This window comes from Oncorhynchus tshawytscha, linkage group LG06 (assembly GCF_018296145.1).
Source record: "Oncorhynchus tshawytscha isolate Ot180627B linkage group LG06, Otsh_v2.0, whole genome shotgun sequence".
Classification (NCBI taxonomy): Eukaryota; Metazoa; Chordata; class Actinopteri; order Salmoniformes; family Salmonidae; genus Oncorhynchus; species Oncorhynchus tshawytscha.
In genome coordinates, this window is record NC_056434.1 from 43,421,713 (window position 1) to 43,440,310 (window position 18,598).

Sequence of the window (18,598 nt, forward strand, 5' to 3'; positions counted from 1 at the left end):
TGTTCCATTTGTCCAGATGAGAAAAGGGCGGTATGGAGTGCGATTGAGATTGCCTTCATCTGTGGATCTGTTGGGGCGGTATGTGAATTGGAGCGGGTCTAGGGTTTCCGGGATGATGGTGTTGATGTGAGCCATGATGATGAATGAAAATGGATGAAAGCCTGATATATAAATGCATCATGTAATTAATGAGTTGGAGGTGGACGGTACATTAATATAAGACAGGTGCTGGAAACAATAGAACACTATGAAAAATCTGAGAAACCTGCCCTGGTATTCACTATGTCCCTCCTCTCTCTCTCTCTCTCTCTCCTTCCTTCACCTCACCCGTTCTCTCTCCCCTCTATCCCCCTCCCTCTCTTTATCTCTCTATCTATTCTCTAATCCCCCCTCTCCATCTCCCTCTTCTCTCTCTTCCATTCTCCCCTTCTTCTCATAACAGTCCCCCCGTTCACAAATATGTGCAATTTGGTACATGAAGCTTTTTTAACTATTCATTTTTTATAAATGTATTTTATTGTCACATACACCAGATAGGTTCAGTGAAATGTCTCGTTTTACAGAAACAGGCATAGTAGTACAGCCCTTATGATCCACAATTAAGTCCCTCCCTGTTATCACATGATGCTGAAATTCAATCTACGGCCTCCTGGGGACACTCTTTAACAATGCAATGAGTTTCAAGTCGTTATATTAAGAATTTGACATGTATGTGTAACTGCAGGGAGAGCCCATGTTGAGGATGAATTAAGCCACTACATGTTGCCCCAGGAAGCTGAACATCAACACAGGGCATCCCTATAAGGTCACGATTGGTTGTGTGCAAGGACGGTTAGCTAGTTCAGTCACAGTCCACGAGGGCGTCATGGTTATGTAAGGGCTGTAGGTCATGTTTTTTTTTAATGGAAGAAAGGCCTTGTTCTCTGTGGGACCACATTTTCACTGTGAAGAATTTAGGCTTGCATTCATCAGGAGCGTCTGCTGAACGATCCCATACATGAATTGTGTTTCTAGCCTCAACTGTTCTACTGATGTCACTCAAAAACACCATATCTCTATTTCAGGCTTCAAGTGAGGCCTAACTTTTTACCATGCAGTGGGAAGGGGGGAAAGTTAATGAATTGTTAGTTAGATTATGGATAGGGCAACTGACTAAAGTCTGTCTGTCTGTCACCAATTTACCTATTTCAGCTTTATCACCATCTTTTTTTCCCTCAAATGTAATGTATTGACTTATGCATCAAATCAGTTGACGCATATATTTTGCATTGAATGCAATGTATTAACTTCTATGCACCAATATCCAGTCTGTAGAGGTGAGAGAGAGAGAGAGAGAGAGAGAGAGAGAGAGAGAATTATGTATGATACTGGTTGAATGATACAGTACAAAACCATTCATTTTATACTAGCTCCTTATGCACATACTTTTGCACACAAACAGAAGGTATCCTACGCACATACTGTCTCCCTACCCAGCCGACATAGATTATGGAGACAGTGAGAAGAACTCCCTGTCCTCCCCCAAGATTAGGGATGCCGTGAGAAATACTCCCTGCCCTCTCCCAAATCTCTCAGTGGCCCCCAGCCAAGGTCGGCACCGAATTTTGCTCAGACAGTCTGTGTTTAAGATACTATAAAGATATATTGTACAGATATATTGTTTTACCCTAATTCTGACTAAAACTACACACATAATTTATTATAATGTTACTGACTAAAACTACACACATCATTAATAATAATTTTATGATCCTAATCAATTTCATACAATTATATGGTTTCATGGTGGAATATTCTAATCATTAATTTAAAAATACAAATTCCATTAACAGAGAGAGAGAGAGAGAAAGAGAGAGAGAGAGATAGGGGTGGATGGGTGACAGAAGGGGGGATAGAGAAGAGAAGGAGGGGGGGAGGTAGTTAGACAGATGGAGGCTAAGAAGGGAAAGAGAGAGGGGGATTAGAACATAGAGATAATTCATAATTATCAACCAATCTCAAATCTTTCATGTTTAGCAGAAATATTAGAGCTCTTGGTAAATTCTCAGCTGCAGTCCTTTTTTAGAAAGAAATTGTATTCTCAATGCTCACCAGGCAGGCTTTAGGCCAGGTCACAGCACCATCTTGGCTGCTTCTCTAGTCAAAAATTACATAGTTAGACTAGACAGGAAACAGCACTGTGCTGCCATTTTATATTTATCTGTCGGAAGCATTCGATACGGTTGATCATGCACTCCTGCTACGGATGCGAAATTGGTCTAGACCAATCGGCCTGCAGCTGGTTAAAACTTTACCTGCATGACAGAAGTCAATGTATAGCTGCTGATGGAGTTCAGTCTAAAGGAGTGCCACAAGGCTCAATACTAGGCCCTTTACTGTTCACTAATAATGTTGGTTTGTCTCTGAATAACAGTAACTGGGGCCTACATATCTATGCGGATGACACATTATTATTTATACTGTGCCCCCTCAGTGCAGCAGGCCATTAACACTAGAACCGCTAAAGCAGTCATTTTGACTGCTCATGAATGTATTAATTTATTATTTTGCCATATTTAAAGTCATGCCCCCCTCTGTCCTAAATAAGTCTATATAACACACTGCTGTTGTTAAAATCTTGATATCACAAACAGAACTGGAGTTTTAACCAGTTTTATGAGGGCATGTCATGTATGGTTTTCCCCCATTGCCCCTCCTTCTCCTGACAGTAGGACCTGCTCTGCTCCTTCTCCTGACAGTAGGACCTGCTCCGCTCCTTCTCCTGACAGTAGGGCCTGCTCCGCTCCTTCTCCTGACAGTAGGGCCTGCTCCGCTCCTTCTCCTGACAGTAGGGCCTGCTCCGCTCCTTCTCCTGACAGTAGGGCCTGCTCCGCTCCTTCTCCTGACAGTAGGACCTGCCCCGCTCCTTCTCCTGACAGTAGGACCTGCTCCGCTCCTTCTCCTGACAGTAGGACCTGCTCTGCTCCTTCTCCTAACAGTAGGACCTGCTCCGCTCCTTCTCCTGACAGTAGGGCCTGCTCCGCTCCTTCTTCTGACAGTAGGACCTGCTCCGCTCCTTCTCTTGACAGTAGGACCTGCTCCGCTCCTTCTCCTGACAGTAGGGCCTACTCCGCTCCTTCTCCTGACAGTAGGGCCTGCTCCGCTTCTTCTCCTGACAGTAGGGCCTGCTCCGCTCCTTCTCCTTACAGTAGGGCCTGCTCCGCTCCTTCTCCTGACAGTAGGGCCTGCTCTGCTCCTTCTCCTGACAGTAGGGCCTGCTCCCCTCCTTCTCCTGACAGTAGGGCCTGCTCCGCTCCTTCTCCTGACAGTAGGGCCTGCTCCGCTCCTTCTCCTGACAGTAGGGCCTGCTCCGCTCCTTCTCCTGACAGTAGGGCCTGCTCCGCTCCTTCTCCTGACAGTAGGGCCTGCTCGCGCTCCTTCTCCTGACAGTAGGGCCTTCTCCGCTCCTTCTCCTGACAGTAGGGCCTGCTCCGCTCCTTCTCCTGACAGTAGGGCCTGCTCCGCTCCTTCAGTGGAATGTGTGGTGCCTAGTTGATAATCACCCCAATAATTGCCTCAACTGAACCTGAACTTCACCAAAACTAATTTCACAAGTATAACAGATTAAATAAATGAAGTAAAGTATGGTGGGGAGAAAGAGGGAGAATGGGTGGGTTGATGAGCGAGGGGAAGTGAACGATGCATAATTATGTAATCACTCATTGTGAATGAAGAACAGGGCGGGCCATTTTATTGTATTGGTATATTCTAATTATAATCTCAAAATGGTATGTACCCTATATCAGTCCACCAAATCTAATCAGTTTTATCAGTCTACTTTCGCCTACTAGGAATACACAGTGAGAGCGTGTATAATTTACGATGGCAAGAAGACCAAGACGAATGGATGCACATGCTGCGTTAGCACTGCTACGAGATCTGAATGAAAATGTCTCAGATGGTGGGGGAAGAAAATATTCATGACATCTCTGATGATGATTCTTCTCAGCCTGAATACGCTACATCTCCGAAGCCTAATCACAAAAAAGCCAGAACGGTGCGCACCGAGCAGGTGCCCGGCCACTACCGAAGGAAGCAGAGACAGGAGAGAGGAAGGGACGGCACCATTTAGATAGAACAAGCCGGTGACAATGCTACGGGCCGATTTATCTGCACAAAAAAATGGCATCACTGAAAGAGCAGGTCCTACATCTCAATTAAAAAATGACAACATTAATGCACTCGCCAGCTTTCGTTGCTTCTGTGACATGGACATGCCACAGCATTCAGGGACTATACTGCATGGTCAATCTGACATCTGAAGTGGCCAGACAGCATTTACTGCAATGCAGCCTCCGCATATGTCAGGGCTTTCATACTTCTTGCGCTTAAGCGCAGCAGAGCCAAGCTATTGTGAAGGAAGTTGTCAATGAAGTGAGGTTGTGTTTATACAGGATGTACCGCCCCCACCTACCGTCGACCAGTCATGTCAATGCGGAGCCAGGGAGCCCTCTGCATTGTTACGAAATTTGAGAGGTGCACGGTGATGCAGTACGGAGCTTGATTTGACCTCTGCATGCCTCTGGAGGCTCCGCAATTGCGTCACACCCTCCGTACGAAGCCTCCGACCACATTTTGGGATCAAGCATAAATTGGCTTTAAGGCGCCCGCGGAACATGGAGACACTACCTAGGAACTGTCTGCTGATGAGCGGGAAGAGTTTTAATCCTGTATGTCCATGGAGCATTTGGTGGAAATAACATGTACAGTATATTGTGGTTAGAGCGTTGGACTAGTAACCACAAGGTTGCAAGTTCAAACCCCCGAGCTGACAAGGTACAAATCTGTCGTTCTGCCCCTGAACAGGCAGTTAACCCACTGTTCCTAGGCCGTCATTGAAAATAAGAATTTGTTCTTAACTGACTTGCCTAGTTAAATAAAGGTCAAATAAATAAAAAAATATGGAGAGCTTCTGGTCAGACATGGATACATGTAATGGAAACCATGTCACGGAATCGCTTCAGAGAAGTCATGCGTTTCCTCCATTTTGATGCGTTACCTCCATTCTGTCACATCAACACTTATGTTCATTATAATGCCATTATTGCTTTTGTGCTAATATTCACTAGTTATCAAGAACACTTGGTGCTTATAATGATGTTTAGGCTTCAGATGTTTTCATAATTTGACCGCGCGTCTTCCTGACCATGCTTGTTGGTGGATGGGGTATTTTGGGGTATTTTTTTTATTTCGTCATTTTAAATGTTCCGTCACATACACTTTCTGTTTCATAGTTGTAACAAAGGCACTCCGAAAATAAAATTGATTGAACACTTGTATTTTTACATATAGCCTACAGTAACATAAACTAATGAAAATGCTATTGTGTTATTTGAAATAATGTTAGCTTAGACCATCATAAACACAACTCAATTGTTATTTTTGCGATGGCATATATTAATTACACTGTTAGAATGTTGCAGTCAAAAGGACCACTCATAGCCCTGAAGGGGGGTCCCTTGAGGCCCAGCGTTTTTTGTGTTAACGACCTTCAGCTTGGCTTTGATTCAATTCAAGAATCGTTCTTAAATCGATCTTAAATTAGTGGTAAATGTTGATAAAAACCAAGTTTGTGTTGTTCTCCAGGTTTCGTAAAATTGACACTAAAGATCTGCGTATCTGCACCTTGAAGGGAGCCCAAATTGAGCAAGTCCCTCATTATAAATATTTAGGAATTTGGATTGATGATAAGCTGTCTTTTAAAACACACATTGATAAATGAACAAAGAGGCTGAGAATTAAGATCGGTTTCCTTTATAGGAATAAATCCTGTCTTACTTTTTAAAACAGAAAGAAGATTGTTCAAGCATCGCTCCTCCCAGTACTTGAAATAATCTATATGCACGCAGCAGCCTCTGTTTTAAAACCACTCAGCACTGCGTTTTATCACCTCACCTGACCCACCATCAGACATGGTTGGTTCTGGCTGGTTCTAGAGGTTCCACAAGTCTCCACAGAGTCCGGGAAGAATGCATTTAGTTATTGTGCCCCTATCGGATGGAATGACCTGCAGGCCACTTTGAGGCTTGACTCTCTGGGCTCGAACGGCCAGTTGGGGACTTGATGAGGAATGTTGTGAAGGAGAATTGCACTTGTTTTGATTGATGTTTTGATTGAATTTGATTTGTTGTAATGTGTAATTGTAAATTGATAGTGTTGTATTGAGACTGATCATGTTGATTTATTGTTCCCAGGGAACCCTTGTAAACTCAATGGGTTTTCCCCGGATAAATAAAGGTTACATTTTTAAAAATTAAGAGAGAGAGCTTGAGGGAGGGAGAGTGAGAATGAGGGAGGGAGGGAGGGAGAACTGACAGACATGAATACAATTGATATACTGTATGTGTCAACTAGTTGAATCATATCTATATGTCAATCTCATATTCACTTATGCATCATATCTCTGATGCTTATCTCTAGGCATCAGTATTGTGAAACTAATTCCCCCCCCATTGAATGCAATGTATTCACATCAGCTTCATTTAATTTGGAGAATATATTTTTGCTAAAACGTGCCTGATTCACGCTTTACAATGATATCATGTTGGCCAGGAGAGTGCCTCACTGTCTGTCTCTACTCTATAGACTGGCTTCAATCTACCGTACCGTAAAGCACAGCATCCCTGCTCACCGATACGGTCAGGGTTACATGACTAATTACTGTTAATGTATCGGGAATCATCACTAACCATTTTTTATTTCCCCCAGTCTCCATGGTTCAGGGATTTACAAGGCAGATAGGAGAGGGAAAGAGTGGAGGATGGGAAATGTGATTTGATTAAGGATATTTTAGGTGTCATTTGTGAAATAAATCATCCAGGTTTTAAAATCAGTTAAAACCAGATTCATTGAATAGAAGTCCAAACAGGCGAGTCCAAAATAAATCTGGATGAAATCATCTACATAGTCTGCTGATCTATCCACTATCAATCGACCTTTGACCTTATTCTACCAAGTTCACCTCTCTGACACTGGAAAAGTAGTTACGTTTATAAGTTGCTTTTCCAGTCAAGGCAATGAGGTGGTTGTTGACAGGCCTTGGTTTTTATAGTGTGTGTTGCATCCTATCACAGCGGAAGGGAAGTCACAGAGGGCTCTACCATGGAGGTTAGGTTGGAAATGAATTACTGGTATATAGAAGTCGTTCAGTCTCCTCCCTGCGGAGCTCCCTGGGTCTAAAAATGTCCCATAGCTGTCCCACCCCTCCCAATCGGGATCTGTCACAGGGGGGAAGGATTTCAGGGTCGCACAGCAGCCACAACGCACCTTACACCAGTGCACCAGCCTATGTCGCCTGGAGATCTGTCTGCTCCTCATCCTTTGCCCGAGGGATGAATATCTATAGAAAGGCCTTTATGGATTCTATCGCAGACGGGCCAGACCTAAAGGCCTCAGGGTAGGAATCCGTAATGCAGTATACCGTACTGGACCCAGCTCGTTAACCCCTTATTATTCTCACCCCAGGATATGACATTAAACTTGAAACCTCCTCACATCCACCACATTTGATGTGACAGAGCAAGAAGATGTCGCTATGCCGACGTCACATACAGTTACAGTACAGACATGTTGTGCGTCACAACCGGGCATCAAAGAGGGTGCCTCTTGACAGGGAGCCGGAACATGTTTTCGTCCCATGCGTTTGAGCTGCGTTACAGTGTGATGATCTCGACAGAAAATAACAGGAAGCAGATGGAAAGAGCAGGCTTTGAGAATGACTAGCTTCCCTCTGAAGGGGGATGTTTGAAAACCATCTGCCTCTCCTATTATGCATCCAGGATCCCCTGTCTCTATGGATGAGCAGCACTGATTCGGAATCACAGGCAGCCTCCGTTCTGTCTGTCCTCCCTCTGTCCTCCAGGGACAAAAGAGGGGGAGAGGGGCCAGGGGGAGAGGGGCCTGAGGGGTCTGGGGGAGAGGGGCCTCGGAGTGGGGGACAGCCAGGCTCCTGCTCCAGGGACCCAGCTGGACTTTGGAGGGGCCTGTAGAACCTAGCCCTCCTGCCTGAATATTGACAGGCCCTCCTCTAAAAGCAACAATGCCAGCTTGCAGCTTTTTTTCTAGGAGCTAGGGGGCCTACCACCTAATCACTTACAGAATCACTCTGTGGTGTTGCACTGGGAGGAGAAGAGACACAAAGGACCACTGAAACAAGAGAGAGAGAGAGAGAGAGAGAGAGAGAGACCTTCACATCAATTCATGTTTTTGTGGTGGCCAGATAGAAGTGTGTGGGATTCTGGGTTGATTATGCTCTGCATGTGTGCAAATGTGATTCGCTGGAAAAATAGAAGGAAATATTTAGAACCTGTGCAGAGTTGGGTTTTGTTCACATGCTGTTGGTACAGGTGTGAACCAATTATGTATAGAAACCCTGGATTGCTGATGCTATGTATTGGCCATTGAATACTAATGGAATTATTCAGTATTTCAATTAAATGTTTCAAGGACAAAATTACATGCATTGAAGTATTTATTGTTGTACTGGTGACATTAACATTATTAATCTCTAAAAATGATACTTTAGGGACATTTTCTTATTTGTATGTTTACCTCACATAACAGAATTTTAAAAGTATGTCAACAATATATTAAACGTGGCAAAAACGAATGTAGACATTAATAAAAGCTTCCAAATTATTTTTTACAATGGTGGGAGAGTGCCAAGATGGAGGTGCGATGGCTTCAACACAGCACCCCCTATCAGTCATCTAGTGTATATAAGCATTGGTGTGAACAGATGGGAAAACAAAGCTGACTTATACTGTAATCAGTGTCAATGGCAACAAATTGACAACACATTCTAAATGTCACGTAGGGATCCTCTCCTGTCCCACGAGCCAGTTGATCAGTGTCGTCGTGATGCTGACGGTAAAGGTTGATTGGGTGACACTGTGTCATATGGGGCAGTTTGTGGTTGATTGACCATGATGACCGTGACCGAGGCTTTTCAATCCAGTTATTCAGTAGTCATGAATGGTTGCGCTCTCTGTCTATGAAAGAGTCCTCTCGTCTCTGAGCAGGTTCATTGTGTGTGGGCACACGTGCATGTCCAGCCTGTACCGCCACCCACCGTGACGTGCTGTTGTGTTTCCGTGGAGACGGGATGGGGATCAGCTGTCGGTGTGTGTGTATGACACAGAAGGTGGTCAACGGTCAATGGAAGGATGAATGTTGAATACATCTTCTGCTGCTAAACCTCCTTATCTCATACACACACACACACACACACACACACAGTACTGAGCAGAAAAGTACTGATATACAGTGCCTTCAGAAAGTATTCAGACCCCTTGACTTTTCCCACATTTTGTTACGTTACAGCCTTATTCTAAAATTGATTAAATATATTTTTTTTCTTCATCAATCTACACACAATACCTCATAGTGACAAAGCAAAAAAAGTTTTTCAGAAATGTGCATGATGCTCATGCCCACAGCATGATGCTGCCACCATGCTACATGTAGGAAAGGTGCCAGGTTTCCTCCAGATGTGAAGCTTGGCATTCAGGCCAAAGAGTTCAATCTTGGTTTCATCATCATGACAGAGAATGGTCTGAGAGTATTTAGGTGCCTTTTGGCAAACTCCAAGTGGGCTGTCATGTGCCTTTTACTGAGGAGTGGCTTCCGTCTGGCTGCTCTACCATAAAGGCCTGATTGGTGGAGTGCTGCAGAGATGGTTGTCCTTCTGGAAGGTTCTCACATCTACATGAAGAGTCTTGGTGGTTCCAAACTTCTTCCATTTAAGAATGATGGAGGCCACTGTGTTCTTGGGGACCTTCAATGCTGCAGACATTTTTTGGTGCCCTTCCCCAGATCTGTGCCTCGACACAATCCTGTCTCAGAGCTCTACGGACAATTCCTTTGACCTCATGGCTTGGTTTTTGCTCTGACTTGCACTGGTAACTGTGGGACCTTATATAGACAGGTGCGTGCCTTTCCTGTCCAATCAATTGAATTTACCACAGGTGGACTCCAATTAAGTTGTAGAAACATCTCAAGGATGATCATTGGAAACAGGATGCACTAGAGCTCAATGCCTAGTCTCATAGCAAAGGGTCTGAATACTTACGTAAATAAGGTATTTCTGTTTTTTATTTTTAATACATTTGCAGAAATGTCAAAAAACCTGTATTCACTTTTCTTTCTTTTTTCTAAATCAATTTAAGAACAAGGCTGTAAAGTAACAAAATGTGGACAAAGTCAAGGTATCTGAATACTTTCCGAAGGCACTGTACAGTATATGCAGAGACACAATTCCCCTCCACACACACATGAATAGCCAAACTCAACAAACCATGACAGCTGGTCAAACCTGGTAACTTAATTGCTAAATCATCAGCTTGTAGTTACACACAACTTTTGCTGGGGAGCTTTAACTTCATCCACATGAAGCTCTATTGCGCTCACCCTGCATTAAGATCTGCACTGGAGCACAAGGGATTTAACCATAATAAATTACCCCTGTCTACAAATACATCTCCAAATGCTGCACGCTGCTTATTCAACACTTTGAGTTGTGATGTTGACTCAAAAATCAATTAGTAATTAAGTGTGGTAGAAAAATGGTGCATTGAGAAATAAGTAAATTTAAGGTAGTATGACTACAAGTAATAAAGGCTTATATCTTATGAATGATTCATTCCTCTTCTGGGATGTTGGCGAGATGATGACGATGAGGTGGAAACAGTGTTCCTGAATTATTAATTGACCAATCAGAGAGAGTATATCAAGCTCTCTGGGGGAATGGTCCACTGGGTATGGTTTTGAGGGAGTGTGGTACTGAGTCTATTACATCTGAGAGGAGCCAACTCTCTGTCCAGACCTCTGTCGCTCAGACATGCACAAATAGTACTGTCACCTAGCAATACAACTAAATGTTATAATTTTATGTACAATACACAAATGTTTGAAAAAATACATATTAATTTCGCATGAAGAAATCTCAATAAAAAAAAAAGGTAATCACAATTTTACAGTTAAATTGATATGTATTAAAATACTGTAATAAAGATCTTATCCTTTGATTTAATTATGGGCACAGTCTATTCACAGTATCAATCGGGCCGACACAGGAGAGCCACGGCTGCCGTCAACTCAGCCACCTCCTGGTCCTCTGAGGTCAGACCCTGCACTGCCCCGTGGGGGCACCATCTCATGTTTAGATTCAGCCTTCCTCTTCCGTAGAAGTCGTAGATTTTCTACTGGGCTGTCTGGCCACCGAGGCTTCTGCTTCTCTGACAGTTTAGTGGAAATCAGAGCTCTGTGCCTTCACAACGCTCTGCATACCAACCAGACAGCATTTTTCTTCGTCTGGCAGGTGCTGAATGTACTGGGAGATTAACAGCCCTATTTGGCATGGCCAGCGCTCCCAGTACAACATACAGACGCCGAAGTATCCTGTTAAACTGTAGAGAGAAAGAAAAAACACAAGTCAAAAAAGCCATAAGCCATGAACCTTGGGAATAAATGTTAAGAATACACACACTGTTTGATTCTCACCCTTGTTTTTTGTATTTTGAAATTCAACTTCAACGTCCTCTGAAATAGGTTCGGAAATGTTATTCACCATTTTGGAAAACAATCTCATTGAAGAAAAAAAAACACACACAAATTGTTGTCACCAAAACAGTTCCAAAACAACACTGGTGCCTATCAATATTCTACATTCAAACAGTATGCTGGAGTTCCTGTATTCAATCGTGGTATTATCACATTCAAAGGTTCTAACTTGCTTCTTTATTGTGATGTTATAATTGTCTTCAAGTGAATTGAACACACACACACAAGGCATAGTCTACTACAATACAGTATCTACTACGTTGCCTGATTGATTTATTTTTTTGCTTTTCATGATATACTCAGGCCTAATTTAGTCATATTAATATGATCCCCTGAATAAATAAAAATGATAAATGAATGTATAACCAAGTCTTTCCAAGAACCATAACATATATTCGGTCTTACCACAATTTAAAAGTTCCTCTGCACCTCCTAAACGATGGTGTCTTGTCTCGGAGTAAGCGCTTCATTGAGGCCTCTTCAGGTACTAACTCCCATCGTAGACATCATTCTGGCTAAGACCTGCTGGGGGATATGGTGTTGCGTGCTATTCAGTGAGCCTGTAGGAGTGTCGCAGAAGCTGTGCGTGTGCACACGTGCCTGTAGGAGCCTGCAAAGCAACATTTCTGTGCAAGTAGACAAAAAGTACAATCTCATCTAATCTCATTTCATACTCTAATCTTCTACACTTTACCTTACATTACATGGATTCTGTGGGAAGATAAGCCATAATGTAAATAGGTAGAAAGTGTTCATTCGCATCTCATGGGACCTACAGGTAACTGCTTAGAATAAAGGAAACACCAACATAAAGTGTCTTAATAGGGTGTTGGACCACCAGGAGCCAGAACAGCTTCAATGCACCTTGGCATAGATTCTTCAAGTGTCTGGAACTCTAATGGAGGGATGCAAGACCATTCATCCACAAGAAGATTCCGTCATTTGGTGTTATGTTGGTGGTGGTGGAAAACGCTGTCTCAGGCGCCACTCCAGAATCTCCCATAAGTGATCAATTGGGTTGACTGAGACGGCCATGGCATATGGTTTACATAGTTTTCATGCTCATCAAACCTTTCAGTGACCACTCGTGCCCTTTGGATGGGGGCATTGTCATCCTATGGGGGCATAGCCAAGGTAGCCAAAATAATGGCCTGCCCAGCATTTCTATACATTATCCTAAGCATGCTGGGATGTTAATTGCTTAATTAACTCAGGAACCACACCTGTGTGGTGTGGAAGCACCTGCTTTCAATATAATTTGTATCCCTCATTTACTCAAGTGTTTCCATTATTTTGGCAGTTACCTGTAGATCGTAGCCTATGCAACGTAAATAAAAATGAGCATTTCTTAGTGGACAAGGCCACGTAATCACTCTCTATTTCAGTCTGTTTCCTTCTGTTTGGTTCCTAATGAATGCAACCCTGGTGCTGTAGAGGTAGCCTTTACAGGTGTGAACAGGATCCACCTTTCAAACATGGCCGGTATCCAGGGGTCATTGGCTGAGTGGTTTCTGCTGTTGTTGATCACTGCTGTGATCACCTCAATCAAGCATAAAGCCAGGATTCCTTTGTCATGACAAGTCAGCTCGGAGCGCTGTGTGAAAACCTGTGTCAGGAGAATGGGGACACTGTGTCTATTGATCTGAGACAGGGGCTGAAATATCAGCGCACAATACCCTTGATGCCAAGAGGGACAACCCTGGAGCTTTGTAGGTGATAAGAATGGCCCTGGTGGGGCATAGTCTTCTCCATAACCATATCCAAAGTGCATAAGATGTTTTGCCATTAAAGGTGTGGACTGAACTGGCTACTTGAGTGCTGCTGGTTTCAGATCATTACTACCACTACCATTGTGCCCTTGAGCAAGGCACTTAACCGCGGCTAACCCTCTGCTTCTCCAAGACCAATTTACGTTCTAACCAAGTACCGTATCTATTCTTTATTCTAATCTATTCCCTCTCTGTCTCCCCAGGCGTTTGGCCAGGCCTACTCCAACCAGCGGAAAGTGGCGGAGGACGGCGAGAGCAACGAGGAGTCACTGCTGCAGGAGTCAGCGTCTAAGGAGGCCTACTACATGGGCCGGCTGCTGGAGTTGCAGACTGAGCTGAAGCTGAGCCGCTCGGTGGCGTCCAACGCGTCCAACGAGAGCGAGAGGCTCAACGCCGTGCTGCAGGAGAACAGCGAAGTAGTGGCCTTTGACCGCTGATGTCACTTACTCACACCTCAGACTAGTATCAGGCTGTAGTACAGTTTGAGCTGGGACATGGTTTCACTTTTCCACTGTGGGCTACTGTGAATCCACAGTGTGATGTTGTGTACACAATGTAGCCTGTAGTCGGTACTGTAGTGTCCCACATTTAGATTTGTAGATTAACATGAGGTGCATCTTGCTTGTCTTCATTTCTTCCCTGCTGATCTGTTTTGGTGGTGGTGTTTGTGTTAGATACAGTAGCGGTCACAGGGCCACTCTGAGGGGTGGATAGGGGTCATGCAGAGTGTTTGTGTGTGTGTGTGTGTGTGTGCATGTGTGCGTAAGCGTACATGCCTGTGTGTGTGAGGGAGGGAGGGGGAGGGGGGCTACGTGCGTGTCTGCAGTCGCAGAGGGGTTCTGGCCGGGGTCAGACGCTGCTGCGGCCACGACCCCATTGTGGAAGGCAAATCCTGTGCTAAGCTAGGGAATAAGAGAAATGCCCTGAGCTCGGCACATGTGCGTCGCCGAGTGAGCCGGGCTGCTCTCCCATCACACAGCGCAGGGCAGACTGTACCCTCCCAGCCTGGGAGCCGCAGCAGTTCATTCACTAGTTAGATTAGCTGCTCCACGCGCTGTTGGCAGGGACCTCTGGGGTCGCACAGTTAATGTTTATTTCCGCTTCACTTGTCATACCAAGCTTTCCAAAAAATGTCAGTCCAGTTAATGTGATTCAAATCTTTGTAAAAGACCAATATAATTTGTCTCGGATGTATAAGATTATAAATAATTTAACCAATCAACCAAAGTCTAAAACATATTGAAAGATTACATAGGCTACACATGTAATTTGGCCAGAAACCATTGGTACTGCCCTATCAAAAGCCTCCTAATGAATGAAAGGATATTCTGGCTGTTGCTCTTTAAAACGACCGGCCCCTCAACCTCCCATTTTTACTGTGCCTAGTTTAATCAAGCCAATACACTGTCTCTGCCTCCTCTGACCAGGGCAGCCCTTGGCTCTTTGATGATCTGTTGGTTAGCCTGTTGCCTTGTGGGGAAGACCTCATTTGCCTGTGCGGCGCATATCAATTAGAAGCCCGTCTCTTTTTTTTAATGCGGGAGACAGATGCTGCAGCTACACAAGGGGCTTCATTTGTCTCTGACTGCGTCTAATCAGCTGCTTTCATGTGGATTCCAAACAGCTTCTGTCTCAGCAGTATTTGCATCTAGGAAAACCAATGGAATGCAGTGAAGCATTCCATTGGCTCGGGGGCCAAAGGATAGAGACTAGGTTAATAGTAGGCTCTGTGTATTATACTGTTTGTAAATGGAAATAAGCTCTGGCCTGTCGCTAGTTGTTAACCTGCATTGTTGAAATGAATCCTGGCCCTGATGTAGAATGGGCCTCAGTGTTGTCCTTTACCATTGTGGCTGTGTTGTGCCGGTGTTTGACGGTGCACTGGCCTTGACCTGACCCTATGGTGGTGTGGAGGAGCCTCTGATAGACCCCAGCCTCTATAGACCCTCGCTGGCAGATCATTGGCCAGTAATCCCCCTGGACTTAGTCTTTATGCCCTGCGTTGTGATGAATATGTCATGAGAAAACACTGTCCATTAGCAACCCTCAGGGATCATATACAATAAACAGTAATGTCACAGAGTTTGTTTGTTAGCTGTTTTTCCCAAATGTATTTTTGCCATTCTATTGTCTTCGTGGTAAGTTGCCTCGAGGTAGCAACAGGGGGAAGTGCTGCATCGCGATGAGTAGCAACGCTGTGCTACAATGCTGTATAGTGTGTCTCGAGGTGGGTGGGTGTCTTCTGGAAGGGATAACAAGAGGAGATAGAGTGCTCTGATATCTAAGTGGTCATCTTTTCTTCTTTTTGTGTGAATCTTGGCGTTGACATCCACATGAAAACTCGGAGCTTTCGCTGCTGAGGCTCATCTTCCCGACTTGTAACCGATTCCCCAGATTTATGACATTTTCGGGTCACTACTAGAATTTCTCCCACCTAATATATCATCAGATCCACCACAGCATGTTCATATCTCTATGGCTACTGCCTCTGTTCTCTGCGATTGCCCCCCCCAAAAAAAAAAAAAAAAAAAAAAGATCTTGCTGCAAAGGAGAGTGCTGAGTCTTCACTTTTAATTCAAGGGGGGGGCAATTTGTTTGACAGAGTCATCAGAGGAGATACTGTGTGCGTGTGCGTGGCCTATTTAGATTTGGTGCATTAAATAGAGACAAGAGGCCTGGGATCTGGACTGGACTTATAGATCCAGCAGAACAAAGGCATCTGTTATTACTGCATCCAGGAGTTTCAGAACATGCAGCAAAGTGCCACTGATTCACGTACTATGGTGCCAACAGAGAGACAAAGTAGTGCTGACACATGCCTGACTGTTTTAGGTCGTGTTTCGCCACATAGATGTTCATACTGTAGTTAATATACAGTAATTACGTCATGTTGTAACTACCCAGTAAAGATGCGGTAGTTTGGCGGCCAGCAGTGGATCTACACACAGTCAAACGATTCTATGTGATTTAAACATGTTGTGTGAATGATTATACAGTATGTACTTGATGTGTTGAACTGTTTGCAGATTAGGACCTGACTTTGCCCTCACTTTCCTTCCCTCGCTCCTCTCTACTCCCAGAGTAATGAGGTGCTGGAGTTGCAGCGGAGCCGGATGAGGGAGGAGATCAGGGAGTGTAAATTCAGAGAGGCCCGTCTCCTACAGGACTACACCGAGCTGGAGGAGGAGAACATCACCCTCCAGAAACTAGTGTCCACACTCAAACAGAACCAGGTCAGCATCAACACCATTGCTGTTATGGTTTAGTGCACACACAGTACAGACAGCCACGCCTGTCTCTCAGCCATTACCGTTATTGTTTACCTCGCACAGTCATCAATACATCTTAAAAATGACTCATACACAGTCATAGCAAATGATGTTACTCAAATGTTGAATCAGCTCATCCAAGTTCCTTATTGTCTGACCTTAAAGAGGCAATCTGCAGTTGCTACATCTATTGGACATATATATTAATTATATGTACCCATTGATTCTTGAAGAATATAACTTAGAAATGCCCCATGAGCTTAGTTCAACTCTCGTACCCCATCAGAACACTAAATATAAACTTGTTTTACTACAATGTTTGTTAACAAAGTAAATAAAAACAAACACTATATAGCCTCAAAACATAGATACAACTGTATGTTGATATCATGGATGGTCAGTCATTGCATCCATAGCTCTGGCTATGAATTTGAGAGTGGCTACATATCCCTCAGCTTTTTACTGAAATGGGGGTGGGGATAACGATTGGTTAGTGTTTGATCTGCTGATTGTGGCTTTAAAACTACTAACAATGTATATGACTTATTATCCTTGTCATCCTTCTGTGTCATTTGTCTGTGTGTCATCTATCTGTGTCCTTTCTCTCTGTGTGTCATCTATCTGTCTTTTCTCTCTGTGTGTCATCTACCTGTGTCCTTTCTGTCTGTGTGTCATCCATCTGTGTCCTGTCTGTCTGTATGTCATCCATCTGTGTCCTTTCTGTCTGTGTGTCATCCATCTGTGTTCTTTCTGTCTGTGTATTCTATATCTGTGTAATTTCTGTCTGTGTGTTCTCTATCTGTCTAATTTCTGTCTGTGTTCTCTATCTGTGTGTTCTCTATCTGTGTCCTTTCTGTCTGTGTGTTTTCTATCTGTGTCCTTTCTGTCTGTGTGTTCTCTATCTGTGTCCTTTCTGTCTGTGTGTTCTCTATCTGTGTGTCCCTTTTCCTCCTGTCCTCTGTCTGTCCCCTGCTCCCCCTCTCCCCCAGGTGGAGTATGAGGGTCTGAAGCATGAGATCAAGGTTCTGGAGGAGGAGACTGTGCTGCTGAACAGCCAGCTGGAAGATGCTCTGCGTCTGAAGGACATCTCTCAGTCCCAGCTAGAGGAGGCCCTGGATGCCCTGAAGATCGAGAGGGAGCAGAAGAACAGCCTGAGGAAGGAGCTGTCCCACCACATCACCCTCAGCGACAGTGTATATGGGGCCGGAGCCCACCTGGCACTCACCGCCACGGTCGACGGGCTCAAGTTCGCCACAGAAGAGGTTGGGAGTAATGGTACAGCCATGCCCAATGGCACCAATGGGAATGAGGATAGTAACAGCGACTGTAACGGCCACCTGGGACTGGTTAAGGTGAACGGCGACTACCGGCTGCCCAGGAAGGGGGAAGGGCTGCACGGTCCTGTGTCAGACCTCTTCAGCGAGCTCAACCTGTCTGAGATACAGAAACTCAAACAGCAGCTCCTTCAGGTGGGTCTCTACTCTAGCTGAAACATAGTGGGTTCTTCTCACTATTAGCCTGGTCCCAGATCTGTTTGTGCTGTCTTGCCACCTCTTATGGTCGTTGTCAGGTAAAAATGACCATAGGAGTTGGCCAGACAGCCCAAGCAGATCTTGTACCAGGCTGAGTGATTGTTGTGACACTACGTGAATGTCCTTGGGAGGTTGTACCTAGGTCTTTGTTGTTACCAGGGAGTCTTTTAATCCCTTCCATCCGACCACCTTCCTCATTTGCTCTGAGCAAATCAATGTGGTTTACTTAGAGAGACAAAACCAGCGATTTGGCCTGCACACCTAATGCGTTAGGGCATGGTTATCGTCCCCCTCTGTCCACAGCACATTTCATCAGGGAATGGGTGTGTCAGCCTTCAGATTAGACAACCGAACAACCTGCCTCTTTCATCACACTACTGCAGGCAGCAGCCAACCAATCACAAGGTGGTGACATTTTGAGAACAAGACA

The 18,598-nt window shown here is 44.5% G+C and overlaps 1 protein-coding gene across 2 annotated transcripts in view; it reads left to right on the forward strand.

Moving 5' to 3' along the window:
- Positions 1-18,598, forward strand: part of bicd1a (bicaudal D homolog 1a) — a 101,260-nt gene that overhangs the window by 72,147 nt on the left and 10,515 nt on the right. For both annotated transcript variants that reach the window (XM_024423890.2, XM_042323284.1), the window contains exons 2-4: positions 13,571-13,783; positions 16,448-16,600; positions 17,626-18,105. In XM_024423890.2, coding sequence (XP_024279658.2) covers positions 13,571-13,783; positions 16,448-16,600; positions 17,626-18,105 — 846 coding nt within the window. The remainder of the gene's footprint in view (positions 1-13,570; positions 13,784-16,447; positions 16,601-17,625; positions 18,106-18,598) is intronic.